Source organism: Glandiceps talaboti, chromosome 22 (assembly GCF_964340395.1).
Source record: "Glandiceps talaboti chromosome 22, keGlaTala1.1, whole genome shotgun sequence".
Taxonomy (NCBI): Eukaryota; Metazoa; Hemichordata; class Enteropneusta; family Spengelidae; genus Glandiceps; species Glandiceps talaboti.
The window spans coordinates 5807409-5824552 of NC_135570.1; the positions used below are offsets into that span (position 1 = coordinate 5807409).

The 17144-nt window shown below is 35.5% G+C and overlaps 1 protein-coding gene across 1 annotated transcript in view; it reads right to left on the bottom strand.

Moving 5' to 3' along the window:
- Positions 1 to 3704: 3704 nt before the first annotated feature.
- The window catches only part of LOC144452453 (uncharacterized), a 30616-nt gene continuing 17176 nt past the window's right edge, over positions 3705 to 17144 (bottom strand). Inside the window, exons 23-32 of the mRNA XM_078143551.1 lie at positions 15712 to 15957; positions 14478 to 14678; positions 13692 to 13944; positions 13128 to 13288; positions 12266 to 12427; positions 10551 to 10706; positions 6201 to 6362; positions 5388 to 5507; positions 4764 to 4860; positions 3705 to 4340 (exon numbers count right to left, since the gene is read on the bottom strand). Of these exons, the coding sequence (XP_077999677.1) occupies positions 3983 to 4340; positions 4764 to 4860; positions 5388 to 5507; positions 6201 to 6362; positions 10551 to 10706; positions 12266 to 12427; positions 13128 to 13288; positions 13692 to 13944; positions 14478 to 14678; positions 15712 to 15957 (1916 nt within the window). The 3' untranslated portion in view covers positions 3705 to 3982. The remainder of the gene's footprint in view (positions 4341 to 4763; positions 4861 to 5387; positions 5508 to 6200; positions 6363 to 10550; positions 10707 to 12265; positions 12428 to 13127; positions 13289 to 13691; positions 13945 to 14477; positions 14679 to 15711; positions 15958 to 17144) is intronic.

The following is a 17144-nucleotide window of genomic DNA, read 5'->3' on the forward strand; positions in this document are numbered from 1 at the left end:
GTTGATAGGCTCTTTTTCAATCAATAAACAAATTTAAATATTAATATTATTGTTGAATTAGTAGTATTCAATGTTAACGTCGATATATGTTTCAGTGAGTACAATTACATTTGTACGTCTAATAATGAAACATATTCAGATATGGTCTATGTCACTGAAACATACGTCTAATCGATACCACTAACCGTGAGATCTCGGTGTTGCATACCAGCTACTGTCAACCCGAATAATTGATTCAATCTAGTACTTTTTGGGTTCATCCAACCAAAAAGTGGCACCGACATCAGGATCGATAGAAAAATGCATGTGCCCCAAAAATATGTTGATGCGATGTGGGAATTTTATTTTATGCTGTTTTCGGGACAGAAAAGAACACCAATGTGATAGTACATGGGATTGATGTTACATTTAAACTTGGGATAAAAACTAACTCAAGTTGACCTTTATCCCTTTAATATGCAGCACATGTGCAATTATCCCAGTTTATGCCACACACTGCATAATATGAGTAAGTATTTGGTCCACGGTCGCCGTCAAAACTATACACCTTTATGACTTGCTTTTAGCCAGAAACGACATAAACCATTCTCGCAAGTCTGAGCACATATTGATGGAGTAACGAAATATGGCGGGTGCGTTTTGGACGGTGCCGTAAAGAGGCTTGTGGTTTACGACACAGTAGACGTAAACACTCTCATACCCCCATTACTGTATAAGCGTTGCCTCTTCTTGCAGAAGAAATTCTCCAAACACAATTGAGGACTCTGACAAGAAATTGAGTTTTAAAGCCATCGATATTTACTTCGGTAGTATCTTACATCTATTTAAAAAAAAATACATATGATAAAAACTGTTTTTGTAAAATCATCAAAAATATATAAATCTATTTTATACAGCATGTTTACAACACTAAACATTTTCAGTACTCTCAATGTAAATACAATTCAAATTAAAAAAAAAATGGGTTTCCTCAACTGTAGAGAATAATTTTACATCCAGGTTAGTGGTCTGAGGTTTGACGGAACGTATCTGTCCGTGTAAAACAAATATGAAAAGGATTCATGTATATACTGAAAGAAAGTACACAATGCACAATTCGAGGCCCAAGCATTGTCATGTTGGTGTATTCTACTTATGTACTAAGGTTCCATGGAAGTCGGATAAATCAATATTAATTAGTCTCCAATCATGCACTAGATAGCTGTCACTTGTCATAGTAAACTTTGACTAAATCAATACAGTGATCTCCAATTGTGCTTTAGATAGGTATATGTGTCTCTTTCCATAGACATGGAATAAATTAATACAAATTGGTTTCCAATTGTGCACTAGATGTTTGTGTCTGTCCTACTTACATATCAACTTTCCATAAAAATGAATTTATGAATATTCAATTGGCCTCCAATTGTGCACTAGATATTTATACTTTCCATAAAAAATTGAATTTTGAATATTAATTTGACCTCCAATTGTGCACTAGCTAGTTATGTGTCTTAAACATTAATTTTCGTAGAATTTGAATTATACCAGAATTTGTCATGGAGGTAAATTATACATGAGCTGGGGCATTTATAATCAAAGAAACATATAAGTACTGTACAATATAATGACATACATGTAACAAATTGCTTTGTTTAACATATGGATATAAGTCTCACTAGTATGGTCTGTCACTGAGGCTACATATTTGGTTAAAAGTTAGTGTACACAATACATATACATAATTACACTAGAATCTAGCTGTTGACTTTTGAATCTAGCAATCATTACCAATGGTTAGTCATACCAAGTGAAAGCTAACTTGACAACTTGCTAACAAAAGTGAGAACACACAGCGCATGTCAGTAGTAATCCATCACACACATTGACAGGTACCTGTCATTAGGCTGTAATTGGGTAATTCAACAAAAACATGATCCTGATATGTAAATTAGGTTTACATCACAACACCACCTTCAAGTTTGCATGTATATCACATGTGGATGTGATAACATGATCAGGTGGTGTAAATACAGCTGTTAGTAGTAATTCTACCCACATCCACTTGATGCTGCAAGAGATTCAAAGTCAACAGATAGCCTCTAGACAGTCATACATAATGTATACTAATACTTATGAGGACTGAATATTGAAGATTGAAAACACTGAAGATTTTATGACTTGGAAGAGATTTTGGGACGACAGCAATAAAAAGTGCTTGCAAGTAAAGTTTAGATAATGATTATTGATAGTTTTGGTTTCAACTAATGTCGGTAGTATTTCAAATATAAGAAAAACTGTTTCACGTTAAGAAACGATATAATTGAAGGATTCTGGACAGTGGGGACTGAAAACAATGAAAGTACTCATACACATACATAGTTCATTGATATGAACATCGTTTAGAATACAGTCTTCATAGAAGACTGGGAGACAAACCTGGTAAGTGTTCTAGCCTACAAACTCACTAAACTATCAACCAGACAACATCACATGACATATTCAGCCAATCAGCTTTGACACATAGTATCCATGAAATATACTGAAATTGGTAATACAAAGGTCACAGGCTGAGTGGAGATGAGATCACTTTCCAAGTCAAACCACTCAGTATAATATGATGGCTATCTGGAATAAGACAATCTGTATTAAAACTGTACTCAAGAATACCTGAGCATGTCAAATTAACTTGGGAATACGACACAGAACATTAATTACAAAAGTTCAAAATCTACACTATTTATATAAATTTTTACCTTTCTTATCAACAAAAATTTTGATTATGTATCCGCATGAGTTGTAATTAAAGTCAGCTGCTTGTATTTTTATATTAGGTGGGAAATTTCAAAATCAGATAATGGCAATATTACATAATTATTCTTTATGAAAAAAAATTCTAATTTAAAGCATTTCAAAGTTTATACTTTGTACCTGACAGACACAAGTTAATGATATGATCTCTTTTGCGTACATACAAATATGGAATGTATCCGATTCTGAAAGAATCCAAAAATGAAGTATGAATAAATTACAGGCTATCCCCCCTCCCCCCACAAACAGACATCTTACCTTCTTCAAAGTTATTTCTATGGCAGTACCTTTAAGCTACAGTAAATCTTATCACAAAGATTGAAATGTTAAATATACATATACTAATCTAAGATGTGGAAATGACCAGCATTTCTTCACAACATAACTACTGAAATATTGAAAACACCAGAGGCTTGTCTTGTGATGATGCTGTTCATCTTGGTATGTCAAGCCTAGTGCAATGAGACTTCAAATTGTCCAAAGGCAAATTATTAATTATGCATCATTTTGGGGATATTTTAATAGGTGTTTGTAATCAGCTATTTTGTTCAAATGTTTATTCATTTGTTTCCTCTATCATATACCTTAGCTTCACCATTATTACCTTATTAGTGATTTCTGTTTATCAGGTGCCACCTCTAGGCCTGGCAAGTATTTTCCCTGCACTCAAGGAATCTACATGTCATTGAGAAATCCATTCAAACTTGCAGGGTCACAGTAAATGTTGATCCTGAACAAAGGAATGAATCATCAATATAATCCTTAAAGACTTGAGTTTCAATCCCAGGTTCTTGTATTAATGGTATTGTATAACCGGGCTACAGGATGAGCTATCATTCTTTTGTTGTGTAATGTACACACACACACACACACACACACACACACACACACACACACACACACACACACACACACACACACACACACACATGTATTCATTAAATGGCACTATGATAAGTATGCCACTCTCTGTTTATGCATGTTCACAAGTCTATATTCAAAGTTAATGACTGCCTGTTTAGATAATATCAGTATGTCTATTGGAATAATTTAATGTGGTACCAGCATTTTCTAAAGCTCTGCCAAATAACTTTTTCACACCACAGATTTTTAATCATAATCCGAACACAGTTGTTAAAGTTTGACTAATAAGTTAGTACAATCTAATACTATAGGATTCAAACATGGGACTTCAATAATAGTGGACCTTCACACCATTAGCAATTTCCACTTCATCAGATGGCATGTTGAGAAGCCCTGGATCATCACGAATCCAATCGAAGGATGAAGAACCTGTATTATCTGTTGTGAAGGAACATGCCCCATCTGATGAGCTACTGAAATCTATTTCTCTATCATCTTGATATGCATAATTATAGTGGAACTTGTCTTCTGACACTAAAGGAAATGGTGCAGTGTGATGACTTGTGACCAAGACTGGTCCTGCCCGTGGAACTATCACTGGATCAGAAAACCTTGGTCTGAGAGCATACGTCTCACTTCTTTGTTCTTCTTTGTGTTGTCTTCTTTTTGATACAGGATGGCTGTATCTGTAGCACAAGATAATACCAAAGCAATGATTAATGAATGAAAAAACTTACACTGTCGACATAATGTTTTAGTTAATACAAATGATCATGGCTATACATACGTTTTCAATTATTATTCTTTTCTGACACTGAAATAGTTGAAAAAAGACACATCACAAATTCTTGGTCAATTCAACCACTGAAAATTCCTATAAACATCATGTCAGTCCAACTCCTCAAATAGAATTAAATTACAAATTCCAATTTTGTAACACTGAGAAAGCTTAGTTAAGAAGTCACATTTCATGGTGTATTTTCTTTGAACAAGGTTCAATGTGAGCCGCTGGAAGAGATGTATCCACCACTCAATGGCACAAAGTCAAATGTTTGAATGTTTATAAATGTGAAATAGTTTAATGACAACATTCTTTTCATTATACTTACTTCCTTGCAAGCACAGTGACTACAATTATCAGAATCACTCCACCACCAACACCTATTACTATACCAATTATATACCCCTCCATTTTCTGTTTTGTCTCTGTGAAAAAAAAACACAACACAGAGTGACTTAAAATTTATTGTCAGTGGCTAGCCTCTTGCCATTACTCAGATTAAGCCTAGGTCTGGGTTTGATCACTTTTTGAAATAGTACTTAAACTTTATTTAGAGACAATGAGTCATAAGGCAAGCTTCAAATAATGTAATAAAATAATTAATACATGATTGGCAATGGCAATATCACAATTCATTGGCTACCCTCGTCCCTCGGATGGGCAGTAAATCGTGATATTGCCCTTGGTATCATGTGTTATTATGTAACTATGATATCACCTTTACCTGGTATAGCTATCATATCACACACTATGACATCACCTTTACTTGGTTCAGCTATCATATCACACACTATGACATCACCTTTACCTGGTATAGCTATCATATCACACACTATGACATCACCTTTACCTGGTATAGCTATCATATCACACACTATGACATCACCTACTTGATTCAGCTATCATATCACATACTAATACCACCCATCACACACTATGATATCATCCTTACCTGGTATAGTTATCATATCACATTTGACACCAGTCTTGCCATTAAGACATGCACACTGTGGAACGTTTGAGTCATCCAATGTACAGTCACCACCATTTAGACAGTAATCTTCACATGGATCTGAATGCAGAAGACATTTGAAAGCAATGTAGACCCCTATTCAAAATGTCTGATTACATACAACTACTACTATAATAATAATTTTCATTGATTACTCCATCTCATGTTAACTTAGAATCTCAGCAATGAAACTGACAAGCAACTGGTTCATCAAGAAAACCTTTAGGTGGTACATAACATAATTTTGACGCAAAAATATTTTGTCTCTATCTAAAAGGGTGGTTTACCCTCATACACAAGTTTATTAGAAGAATTTCCAACTCCCACTGTATCATTGTTACAAAGTACATTTAATTTATATTATGTTCTTCCTTATACACCTTATCATACTCTGTTGCAGTCATATAATGGTAATCATCATGGACATGTTTCCTACTTTAATAGCTATGGAACTGTGGCCGCTTGCCCCAACGAAGCTATGGAAAAATTGATATTCCCTATAAAACTATATTATTCCCTACAAAGTCATGGATAAGTGACTGTTATTTCCTACAGAGCTATTTACATGTGACTGTTGTTTGTTTCCTAGAAAGTTATGGACATATGACTGTTGTTCACTAGAAAGCAATGTACAGTCTGTTCTATGCTACAATGCTATGGACATGTGACTGTTCTTCCCTACAAAGCTATGGACACCGTGTTTTATCATACAAAGCTATGGACAAGCTGTGAGCTCTTCCCTACAAATCTTACCTTGTTTACAGTCATCTAGTGATACTGATCCTGGTTCACTAGTGGTGGTTTGATATGGACACTGCCTACAATATGTTTCTCCTTCTATGCTGTATGTGCCTCTTGGACAAGACTCACAAATAGCACTGATACCAAGATACTGTCCTGCACCCAAACACACCTCTACAGGAAAACAAAACATTTGAACAATACGTATTATACCATGCACAAGCCAAGTTGAACAAAAAAATATGGAATATATACTATGATCATTCTACATCACGACAATGGATGTCTATGTCATTGGTTCTGCTGTGTTCGAAATATGAGTCAAAACATTCAAAATTGCCATTACTTTCTCCCCATTTTTCTTTGATATTACTGGCACTGGTATAATTATGTTATTCTCCAATATTTTTCTTTATTCAGTGGGAAAATACTTGTGACCTCGTCTAGCAACTCGTAGTGACAAGGTCCACTTAGGTCACTCATATATTCCTTGGCTGAACGAAGAAAAATATTGGGAATAACATCTAAATAGTCGTTATTACTATTTAATTTTAATGCTACCCTGATGCCTGATTTGAATACTTTTTAAATATCTTTCTACAAACTCATAGCTACATGTCAAATATTAAACAAAGTGAAAATAATTTCTAAGACTCACATTTTTGGCCAATTTTGATATCTGTCACCCCAAATCTAGAGGTCTAATCAGAGCAATGTTATTCTCACAAACTTTCATCTACACATCTGTATTAATAAATTAACCATGTGGCATATTGGCTTTATGTTTAGCTTCAGAGAAGAAGACTTTTGAAGCATTCATCTGTATTGTTCCCATTTTCCTAACTACTTTGCATATCTATTGCCATATTCACTTTATTTGCATAAGACACTTTCCATCCCAAAATGAGCATACTACATGCCAAATATCAAACATCTAGTGTCATATACTTACCAAGATACACAATCATTTTTGATTAATTTTGATCTTGTTTTAAGCCAAAATGATGCCAGATCCTGTTAATTTTATTTTAAATTTGCAAAATTTCATCTATATATCTGTGTGTACGAACTAGCAAAGTGACATGACTTGGCAAAGATCAATATTAGAGAAGATGTCTTCAAAACTTTTAACAAAAAGACAGACATAAGCAGACAGACAGACAGACAGACAGACAGACAGACAGACAGGCAGACAGACAGACATACACACACTTGCATACACCGTCAGACATCCAGAATAATCCCTAGAGGTCTACTGAACTATTCAGTTGTGTTAATAAAAATCATGCACAAATAAGATTGACCCATTTTCATTTCATGCTTCTGTTCATACTATCTCCTTGAAACATGACAGCATATCAATTAATAGAACAAGAAGTACTGATTTAGCTTCCTGACAAGAACAGGTGTTACATTCATAGACTTTGGGTGTGTCCTGTTTATAACTTGTTTGTTGATGACACTTTGTCAAACAGTTGCATAAAACGTGATACTAAGGACTGTCCTGTTAGGGCGTAACTCCTAAAAAATAAATACTTTGCGGTGTTTTTTGCTAAGGTCTGGAAACTCTGGTGATGGGGAGAGGGTATTAAATTCAGATAAAGCTGGCATAGTTTCCAATACATTGGAACGTTTTAATACTCTACTATTAAAGTCAATGGTATTTGACTGAGCTGACAGGGCGGTAACTCCTCAAAATAGACACCAGTGTGGGAAGTTTGGTAAAAAGGAGCAGGTATTAAATTTGAGTGGCATTTACATATAAGTAGCATAGTAATAGATTAAAATTGTGACTGCAATGGGGCGCTGTTCTTAAGGTGGATATATTGCATATCGGATATATGTGTACAGCTACACAAATACATTTACCCATAGGTGATGTAATACTTTTCAGAGTGGACGATATTACAAGTAAATCATTACATGTAACAAAGTAGTTTATTAAAATAAAATATTCAAGTTGCAGCAAAAGGAGCTTTAATATACCCATTTCAATTATGCTGAATATGGCATGACCAGCATCATATATTTCTTGAAGCTGACAGTAAAAAATAGAAGCTATCTACGGCCAGATCAGAGTTACAAATCTGAGCTGGTATTAAAAGTGGTAACACCACAAGTGCATATCTAAACAAAAATGATTGCTTAAAGCCTAAAGGGATATGTTTCAATCCCGGGTCTTCACATTAGTGTTATCTTTAATAAGGACTACCTGGTATCATTCTATTGTTCTGGATCAACGTTTTCTTTAGCTCTGTCAAGCAACCATATTTCACACCAAGATTTTAATCCTAATTTGAAGAAGGCCTTTAATACAAATGGAACATGGTATCTTTCACATTTCAACTACCATTTCTGGAGCTCTATGAGTGTTAGAACTAGAAGTACTATGAACTGAAAGCACCACTAAGATGTACTCACACTTTTTTTAAGATGTTAAGATAAAAGACATTGAAAAAGAAAGGGTTGCCATATGATATTCAAACAATTCCATGATAAGGCAAAATAAAAAAAGTTGGGTGTTTCGATAGTCCAATCGACCCTTAGTTTAAGCCACTGACCTTAACATTTCAAAAAGAAAAAAAATTCTTTGTTTTCTTGACCTTCAAGCACATGTGTTTTCTTTAATAATGCGTGTGTGTATTCTGACCATCGTTTTCTTTAGTTTTGGGTTGAAACAATATTTGTCAAAAATAAAAAAAAACAATTAAAAAGATAAAATAAAATAAAATTCCAACCTACCTACCATATTTTTTTAGGACATGTTGTAAGAAACACACAGTTATTTTTTTTGGCCTAATTCAGTACGACTTTTTTCAAACTTGGCCAATCATAACGTCATGCTAATAAAAAGTGGACTGCACCATTTTCTTTTCAGGTGTTGAATCCATTGTAAAGTTTTCTATGTGATAAAATCTTGGCTGTACTGTTTAGCACAATACGCTAACTTTAAAGAGGATTGTAAATCGTAAACTTTGGATATCTTTAGTAAACTTTGAGTTTATGTCGCTCACATTATGTGCCATTACCGAGAATCACTAAGTTGAAACTTACTCCTCATTCATTCATTGTTCAGTGGCCACCCTTGTCTTGTGGGAGTCCGCAACCATAGATATTATAACACAATATGAATAATTATGATTGTTGTTTTAAGGTAAATTAAACAATGGTGTTTCCTTTAAATGATAGAAAATGGAATGCTGAATCAGGAAAAAATAATCTGACGCAATAAACAAAGACATTGACCCTTAGGTCACTTTATCCTCTTTGTCCTTTGTATATTTATTTTTTTAATAAGGTGTGTCTACGCCTTGACAAACACTGGACACTCATTGAAACTTCCCTTACATACATTTGAATGTACAATGTACGTGTAAAGTGTAAATGGCTGAGGACAAATACCCAAGGAGTTGCCTATTCACTGAGTTATACACTGTGATCTTGCAAGTACAATGGAGACTGGACAAATACATATCCACCCAGTAACAACACAGAGACACGCACAGAAGTACACTGTAGAAAAAAATGTTATCATCCAGTAACAACAGGCACACACACACACAGCACACAAAAGTACACTGTCAGAAAATATGTTGAATAGATTGACAACAGTTCTGCATTATGTCTCTATTGTCAGACTGTGTTGACAGTTACTGGGCCATGTTTGGTTTTCGGTGTTCAAAAGAAATTACTGTTAATTTAGTATTATGTATTAAAGACTGTCTATCTTAATTATACCTGATTACAAAACCGTGAGAGTTGTCTACCAGTTTTGCACTGTACTGATCTTAATTGAAGCCTTTTTCTGGAAAACATCCGTTGGAGAACAATAGTGTCACTGTGTTAAAGGCTCGGTTGACATTAGTGTTAAATTCTAGGTGTAAAAAACAGGTGTCTGGCAGAGATATAGAAAAAGTTGGTCTAGAACAAAAGAATAATCCTATGTAATCCTTATGACCCCCACTATTGAGATAACACTACTAAAAGAACTTGGGATTGATGATTGATGATTGATGAAGAAACCCAAATTAAAAGAAGGGTCAACAGCTATTGACCCGGGGGGCATATCACCAATATTGCTTCCCAACAAAATCTAACCTTGATACCAGCTAGGGTGAATCACCTTGACAAAACAGTCACGTGGCTAACTGGCTTTAAAGTTAGTCTTTTTATATAATTACCACACAACATAATCAAGTTTGAACCTGCCTTGGAAGATACTTCCAATAACTAAAAACCTGATCTAACAACCCATAGTTGGTTATCTGGTAAAAGACATACCATACACTTGATATAATATTGACGGGGATGAGGAGTTCCCTTCCCCATTTTGACCCTCAAGCCTTTAATAAAGTCACATACCTATACATTCACTGAATGATGTGGCACCATCTCTGTTAGTTGAAGTCCCAGTAGGGCATGCTAGACATGTAAATTTACCACTTTCATCTTGGTACATACCAAGAGGACATGAAGTACAATGACCATCTTTGTAGAATGTTCCTTCATGACATTTATCTGCAAGAAATTATATCATTACAAAACATGTGCATGCAAAAACAATAATAAGTGAAATGCTAAAATTTTTACAGAAATATGAACCCAAAAGGATGAAGTTTTTGTTGTTGACAATCTTAATGCTGCACTGTATGTGAAGCAACTGGGATCATTTTTTTCGACAAGACAACCAACAATAGATTCACTGAAAATTGTTAAAATACCAATAATCAGACACTGTACATGTTAAATAGTAACAGATTCTGTCAATACGTAGTACAGTAACAGGTTGAAATTGTGATTGCAGTCACTGTGGGAGTACTGATTTAAGGGTTGGACTCAAAAATCCATTTCATTGTTTTATTGTACCATAGTATACAATGGCTATGCATGCTTTCTACAACATTACAATTTGTGTTCTGGTATTGTTAGAACTGTAGGTAGTTCCTGTACATTTTTGATACATAAGATAAATTATGTTATCGGATTGTTTATAGGTTATTTCCAAGTACGTGGTTTGCATAAAGTCAATTTCTAGTGGTGGTTAAGTATATACATCTGAGTAAGTAGAATACTGTGAGTACCTTTTAACAAAAATTAATTGCATCCCCAAAACACTTAAACTCAGATGTGCCCTTTATAGCTTTATTTGACACCCCAATATCCTTGATATGGTTTTATGTAGTGTGTATGGCATATACGTCATAATACCACTAGTGAGCCAGTCTCCAGTGCAAGTAATCACCAGAACGTATGTCATAATACCACTAGTATGCGCAAACTACAGTGCAAGAAATCACCAGTACGTATCTCATAATACCACTAGTGTGTGCTCATTACAGTGCAAGTAATCACAAGTACGTATGCCATAATACCACTAGTGTTCGCACACTACAGTGAAAGTAATCACCAGTACATGTCATTATAAATGCCACTAGTGTATGCACACTAGCTCCAGTGCAAGTAATCACCAGTACGTATTTCATAATACCAAATGTACAGGAACTACCTACTGTGCAATCAACACTTCTTACAATACCAGAACACAAATTGTAATGTCATAGAAGTATAGCCATTGAATAATATGGTACAATAAAACAATCAAATGGATTTTTGAGTCCAACCCTGAAATCAGCACTCCAAATGCAATCACAATTTCAAGATGTTACAGTACTTCTTAAGGATTGAATGTGCTTCAGAAATAAACTCTTTAAAATTTAGCTTCTGTTTTGTCTTTTTTTAAAGGAACCTCAAACATATTTTCAGTGAAAATCAATGACAAAAAAATCTTGGAACACATATGAGTTTTGGAAACAGAGATCTAAATGATATCAAACAATTTTTCATTTTAGATTCCAATATGGTCACCTGATACTGTGTTATGGGAAAGTAAAAGATTGACAATTTCCTTGAAAACAAGATGGTGAAACCCCAAATTTCTTTAATTTATAGTTTTAAAAGGCCCAGGATCAAGCTTCTATATGGCAAAGTTTCGAGAAAATTGAAGAACTTGATGATTTGGAAAGTTCATCCCTGAGATGCATTTTATGTAAAAACAAATTATGACAAATGCAACTTACCTAGACACATAGATTGCGATGTGGCACCTTTACCCCTTGTTGTCTTTCCAACGCTACATGGTATACATTCAGTTTGGCCTTGGCTCTCTTGATATTCCCCAACACTACACTTCTTACATGTATCCCTAGTCACATCATGGAACTCTCCTTGGGGGCAATACACTGGAAAAAAAAAGAGTCAAAACTTAACTGACTCTCAGGGTACATTGCATTGATCTAGGCTACTCAATTTGCTATTTCTTATGATTGACCCAATCATATATTTCTTAAATCTGACCAAAATGTCCAAACAAAATCACTGTACTCTTTGATTAGGCCAAGTACATTGACTGTGGTTAACATTTGATTTACTGATACTGATACAACATTATTAATATTGATAAAATTGTGAAAATTTACAAATTATTTCTATCATTACAATGACAACAGACAAATAACACAAGCGACTGCTGCCAGTGTAGATGAACACTTGATAATTACTTACCACACAGACATATTACATGTATACTGAACTTGTCCAAGTGAACACTTGATAACTACTTACAACACTGCCAATTAAACTGTACTCGTCCAAGTGAACACTTGATAACTACTTACCACACAGACCATTATACTGAACTTGTCCAAGTGAACACTTGATAACTACTTACCACACAGACCATTATACTGAACTTGTCCGAGTGAACACTTGATAACTACTTACCACACAGACCATTATACTGAACTTGTCCAAGTGAACACTTGATAACTACTTACCACACAGACCATTATACTGAACTTGTCCAAGTGAACACTTGATAACTACTTACCACACAGACCATTATACTGAACTTGTCCAAGTGAACACTTGATAACTACTTACCACACAGACCATTATACTGAACTTGTCCAAGTGAACACTTGATAACTACTTCATACTCAAAGCTTTCATAATCTGCAGAATTGTCATCAATATCCATGGTACCATTATATACAGCCTCATCTAACATATCACCAATATTCTGATCACCTATATCAGTTGTCCTGGAATGAAAGAAGGAAAATAACTGATTAACTAGTAAAGTAATAGCCAAGCTAGGGAGTTACTATCAGCCAATGTGTTAAAATAAGGGAAAGACTCCCTAGCATACTAATGAGTTTCCTTTACCATGAGTGGCCATTAGTTTGTACCTGTGCTGAAAGAAGGAACTATAGATTATGATAATGGTTTACAACTGGTGTCATCAGACCATAGATCAACGGAACCTGTTACAAACATTGAAAGTAAACAAAACGCTGCTAGTGATGCTCCCGAGGCTGTGAGAGCATCGAGGGGAGTCTGTACTCCTTTATCTATGCTTAATGTACACATAAACAAGCATTATTTTTACATTTATCCTGTCCATTAAAAGTGTAAATGCTGTTAAAATACATAAAGATTACATACACACTGAGGAAAGTGAAATCAATGGTAGCAATTTGGCTTCTCTTCCGCCTTCTATTTGTTGTCCCACATGTGACTCTAAGAGTAGAGAAATCACACACAATGGCACCACACACTTCATGGTTTAATACACCATTAAAGTGATTGATTTTTTCTTTGAAAGCATCCACTAATTCTTGATTAGCTCCATTAGAATCACATGTAGCTACAGTGTAGCTCAGGGTTCCAGATACTTGTATACCAGGTGTCTCTGCATCTATTGATAAGAATAAACAAAATACTTGATGCCAATGTTTTATATACATATTGCCCATATTGTGTGCAAGTGTAGTGCTCATACTCTTGGTACAGCCCTAACAACACAATGCCCCTTTATAATTATTCGATGGCTTTGGGTGAATACTGTCTATTGGAGCCTCTGGAGGTGCATAGGATTATGGGAGATTTCGTCTTAGCTTGTAAATGCTATTAAACGTACGATGTATCAAGATCAGTGAGACTGATCACAAGGTTTCATGTTGAAATAGACACAAACAGACTGACAGCTACCTGGTCTTTACAGGACTTGGGCTGGAGTATACATTCAAGTGCTTTGTCATGTATTTCTTACTGTTGTTGTTTTAAGGCCAGGGATTCAATCCCAAGTCCTTGCGTCAATGTTATTGAATCAATGGCACTATTAGGATTACATAAAACCATTCTGTTGTTCTAGACCCACTTTTTCTAAAGTTCTTCCATGCAAATGTTTGATTCCTTGTCTGATATTGGACCTTAAGGATTCATCCATACCTGCACATCCTGGGAAAGTAAAGACTTCATCTGGACTACGTGCATCCCATACACCTTCCCTACCACATACATAGTAAGGTGCTGGCTGGGCTGTGAAATAGTAGCCTTCATTACAGGCAATGTTACAGAACTGTCCATGCTGCCACACACCACAGGTTTTACTACCTTGTACAGGGGCTGCTGGGTCTTCACAGGCATGTGCTGAAGTAGGGTAAAAAAGACATACACAGCTATTGTGAATAACAGTTAGGTATAAAAAACAATGCCCGTTAAAGATAAAGAAAAAGTTGGTCCAAAAGAAAGAATGATCCTATGTAATCCTTATAGTGGCTTCTGATAAGATAACAATAATGTTAGAACCTGGGATTGAGTCATGGGCCTTTAAAGACCTATAATTCAACCCCAGGTTGTCATATTAGTATTATCTTATTAGTAGCACCATAAGGATTACATAGGATACTCTTTTTCCCAGGCCTGACATCTTCTATAGCTCTACCAGGCAAATGTTTTTATCTCACCTAAAGTTCAATCTTACAAACATTTTTGCACTGAATCTATGGTTGGAATATGCTAATTATTTGACCTGACCTATTGACCTCTCCCTAACACTTTTTGTAGTTTATAACCTTCACATTCAATTGATCTGAAGTCATCAAAGATTCAAGCTATCATTACATATGTACCAGAGATTACTTGCACTGGTGTGTGTGCATACTTGTGGTATTTTCACTGCAGCGCAATACCGTATACATCATTGCATACCTTCATACAAATGATACACAAATAAGGATGTGATAGTTTGCTACACATGAAATTGTATGATGATTTTTACGATTTTTATGGAAATTGCCATTTCAGATAAACATATGCAATAATAACAGAACCCCATGACATATGAGTTTCAGTGTGGAGTACTTATTTGCACACATGCTTGCAGTGGTTTCTGCTGCCCTTTCAATCGCTACATTCATGAAAGTATGGATGCAGAGAACACTGCAAGCACTAGTGCAAATATCACGAGTACGCCACACTTGCACTTATGTGTCATCGGAGTTCTGTCATAGTAATCAAAGGTTGAGTTTGCAAGCCATCAGACTTTCATTCAGTCTAAGGTCATAAGATGGCTGACAAATCCACAATTGCAGAAAAAATGTCAACCAAAACTTATAGTGTTGTAACTGTAATTTATAAAGACTAAATTTTGTAAATCAAAGTTGACAATACTGATACTTACGGAGTACATAGACCATGAAAGTACACACAGCATGATTACCATCATCATCATAAGCAACACAAGAACTCTCATAGACTCCATAAGCAAGCACAGTACTAGATGGTATAGTGCAAGTAATATCAGTAACATTGACATTGTCAACAAACTGAGGTTCATTATAGATGACCTGGACTAGGTGATTGTCTGGATCGATGACTTGGATCGTGTCTGGACAAGTGCCAGGAACTAGTTCTGGAGGTGTGACATCTGTAAAGAAAATAGTCTTCATCAAATTTGACATATGCCTCAACATTTCAACTTAATAATTCATATTGCAAATTTTGTACTACAAATATGGCTGCCTATCATTACAACAAGTTTTTGAAACAAAGTGATGTGCATATGTAGATGCACTGGTGGACACACAGGGCTAAATGTACCTAGCCCCTCCCCCACCCTATGATTTCCTCTGTTGGGTTAAAAACACACAAAAGTGTAATAACACCAAAAACTACAACATCATAGTCACGTAATATAAAAATATAATTATACAATCATGAATATATACATGAATCAGAACGCACCTTGTCAGTGAGACCTAAAGCACACACGCGTAACTACAGTATAGACGCGACTGCAGTAGCCAACTAGCACAGCCAATACATCGGGAGGAGCACAACACATCCAAAAGAAAGGACAGCAGATCCATTGGAGTGATGTTAAGTCCTAGATAGAAAGTCTAACTAGCAGAAGCGTGGTATCAAGGAGGCTATTTGCATCAAGAGCGGCCCTAACAGCCTGAACAGAGATGTGGTACGGTACTTTCTCCCTAAGATCTACGGGAGCATTCTCCATGATCACGAACAGTGCCATCTATCATGAATGAACAAGACTGACTGTTTGCTGTCGAAAGCGCTCAGCTTACCAAAAGCATGAATGGGAGAATATCAAAAAATGCATTAAGTGGATGTTATTGTTAACAGCAATCACACAAGTGCCTTGCACAGTACTGCATGATCAGTATGGTTGGAGAAAGCAAGAGTAGGCAGGCCCACAATTTTAGCAGCAGTGAAAGAAATTTTCACAAGTTTGTTTCGATTGATGACAGAGAACAGAGGGAAATAACAAATGTCATAAGTTTAATAATGCTATGATTGACTAATAGAAGCCATTTAGCATCTACATTGAAAGAGCGCAACGGGCGAATCACGTGTAAACACTGTTGGCACTTCTTTTGGACAGCTGTAGTATGAAGTGTAAATGAGAGTTTATTATCAAGGGTCAAACCAAGATAAAATTGTCACCTGTTTAACAGGCTCACCATTAATCACAGTGGGGCTATTAGGCACAGCACTAGTGTTTTGATGAAAGTCATGATCATCTCTTTAGTTTTATACACATTTAACTCCAAGAAGTTTGTAGTACACCACTCAGAAGAATGTGTGACTGGATTT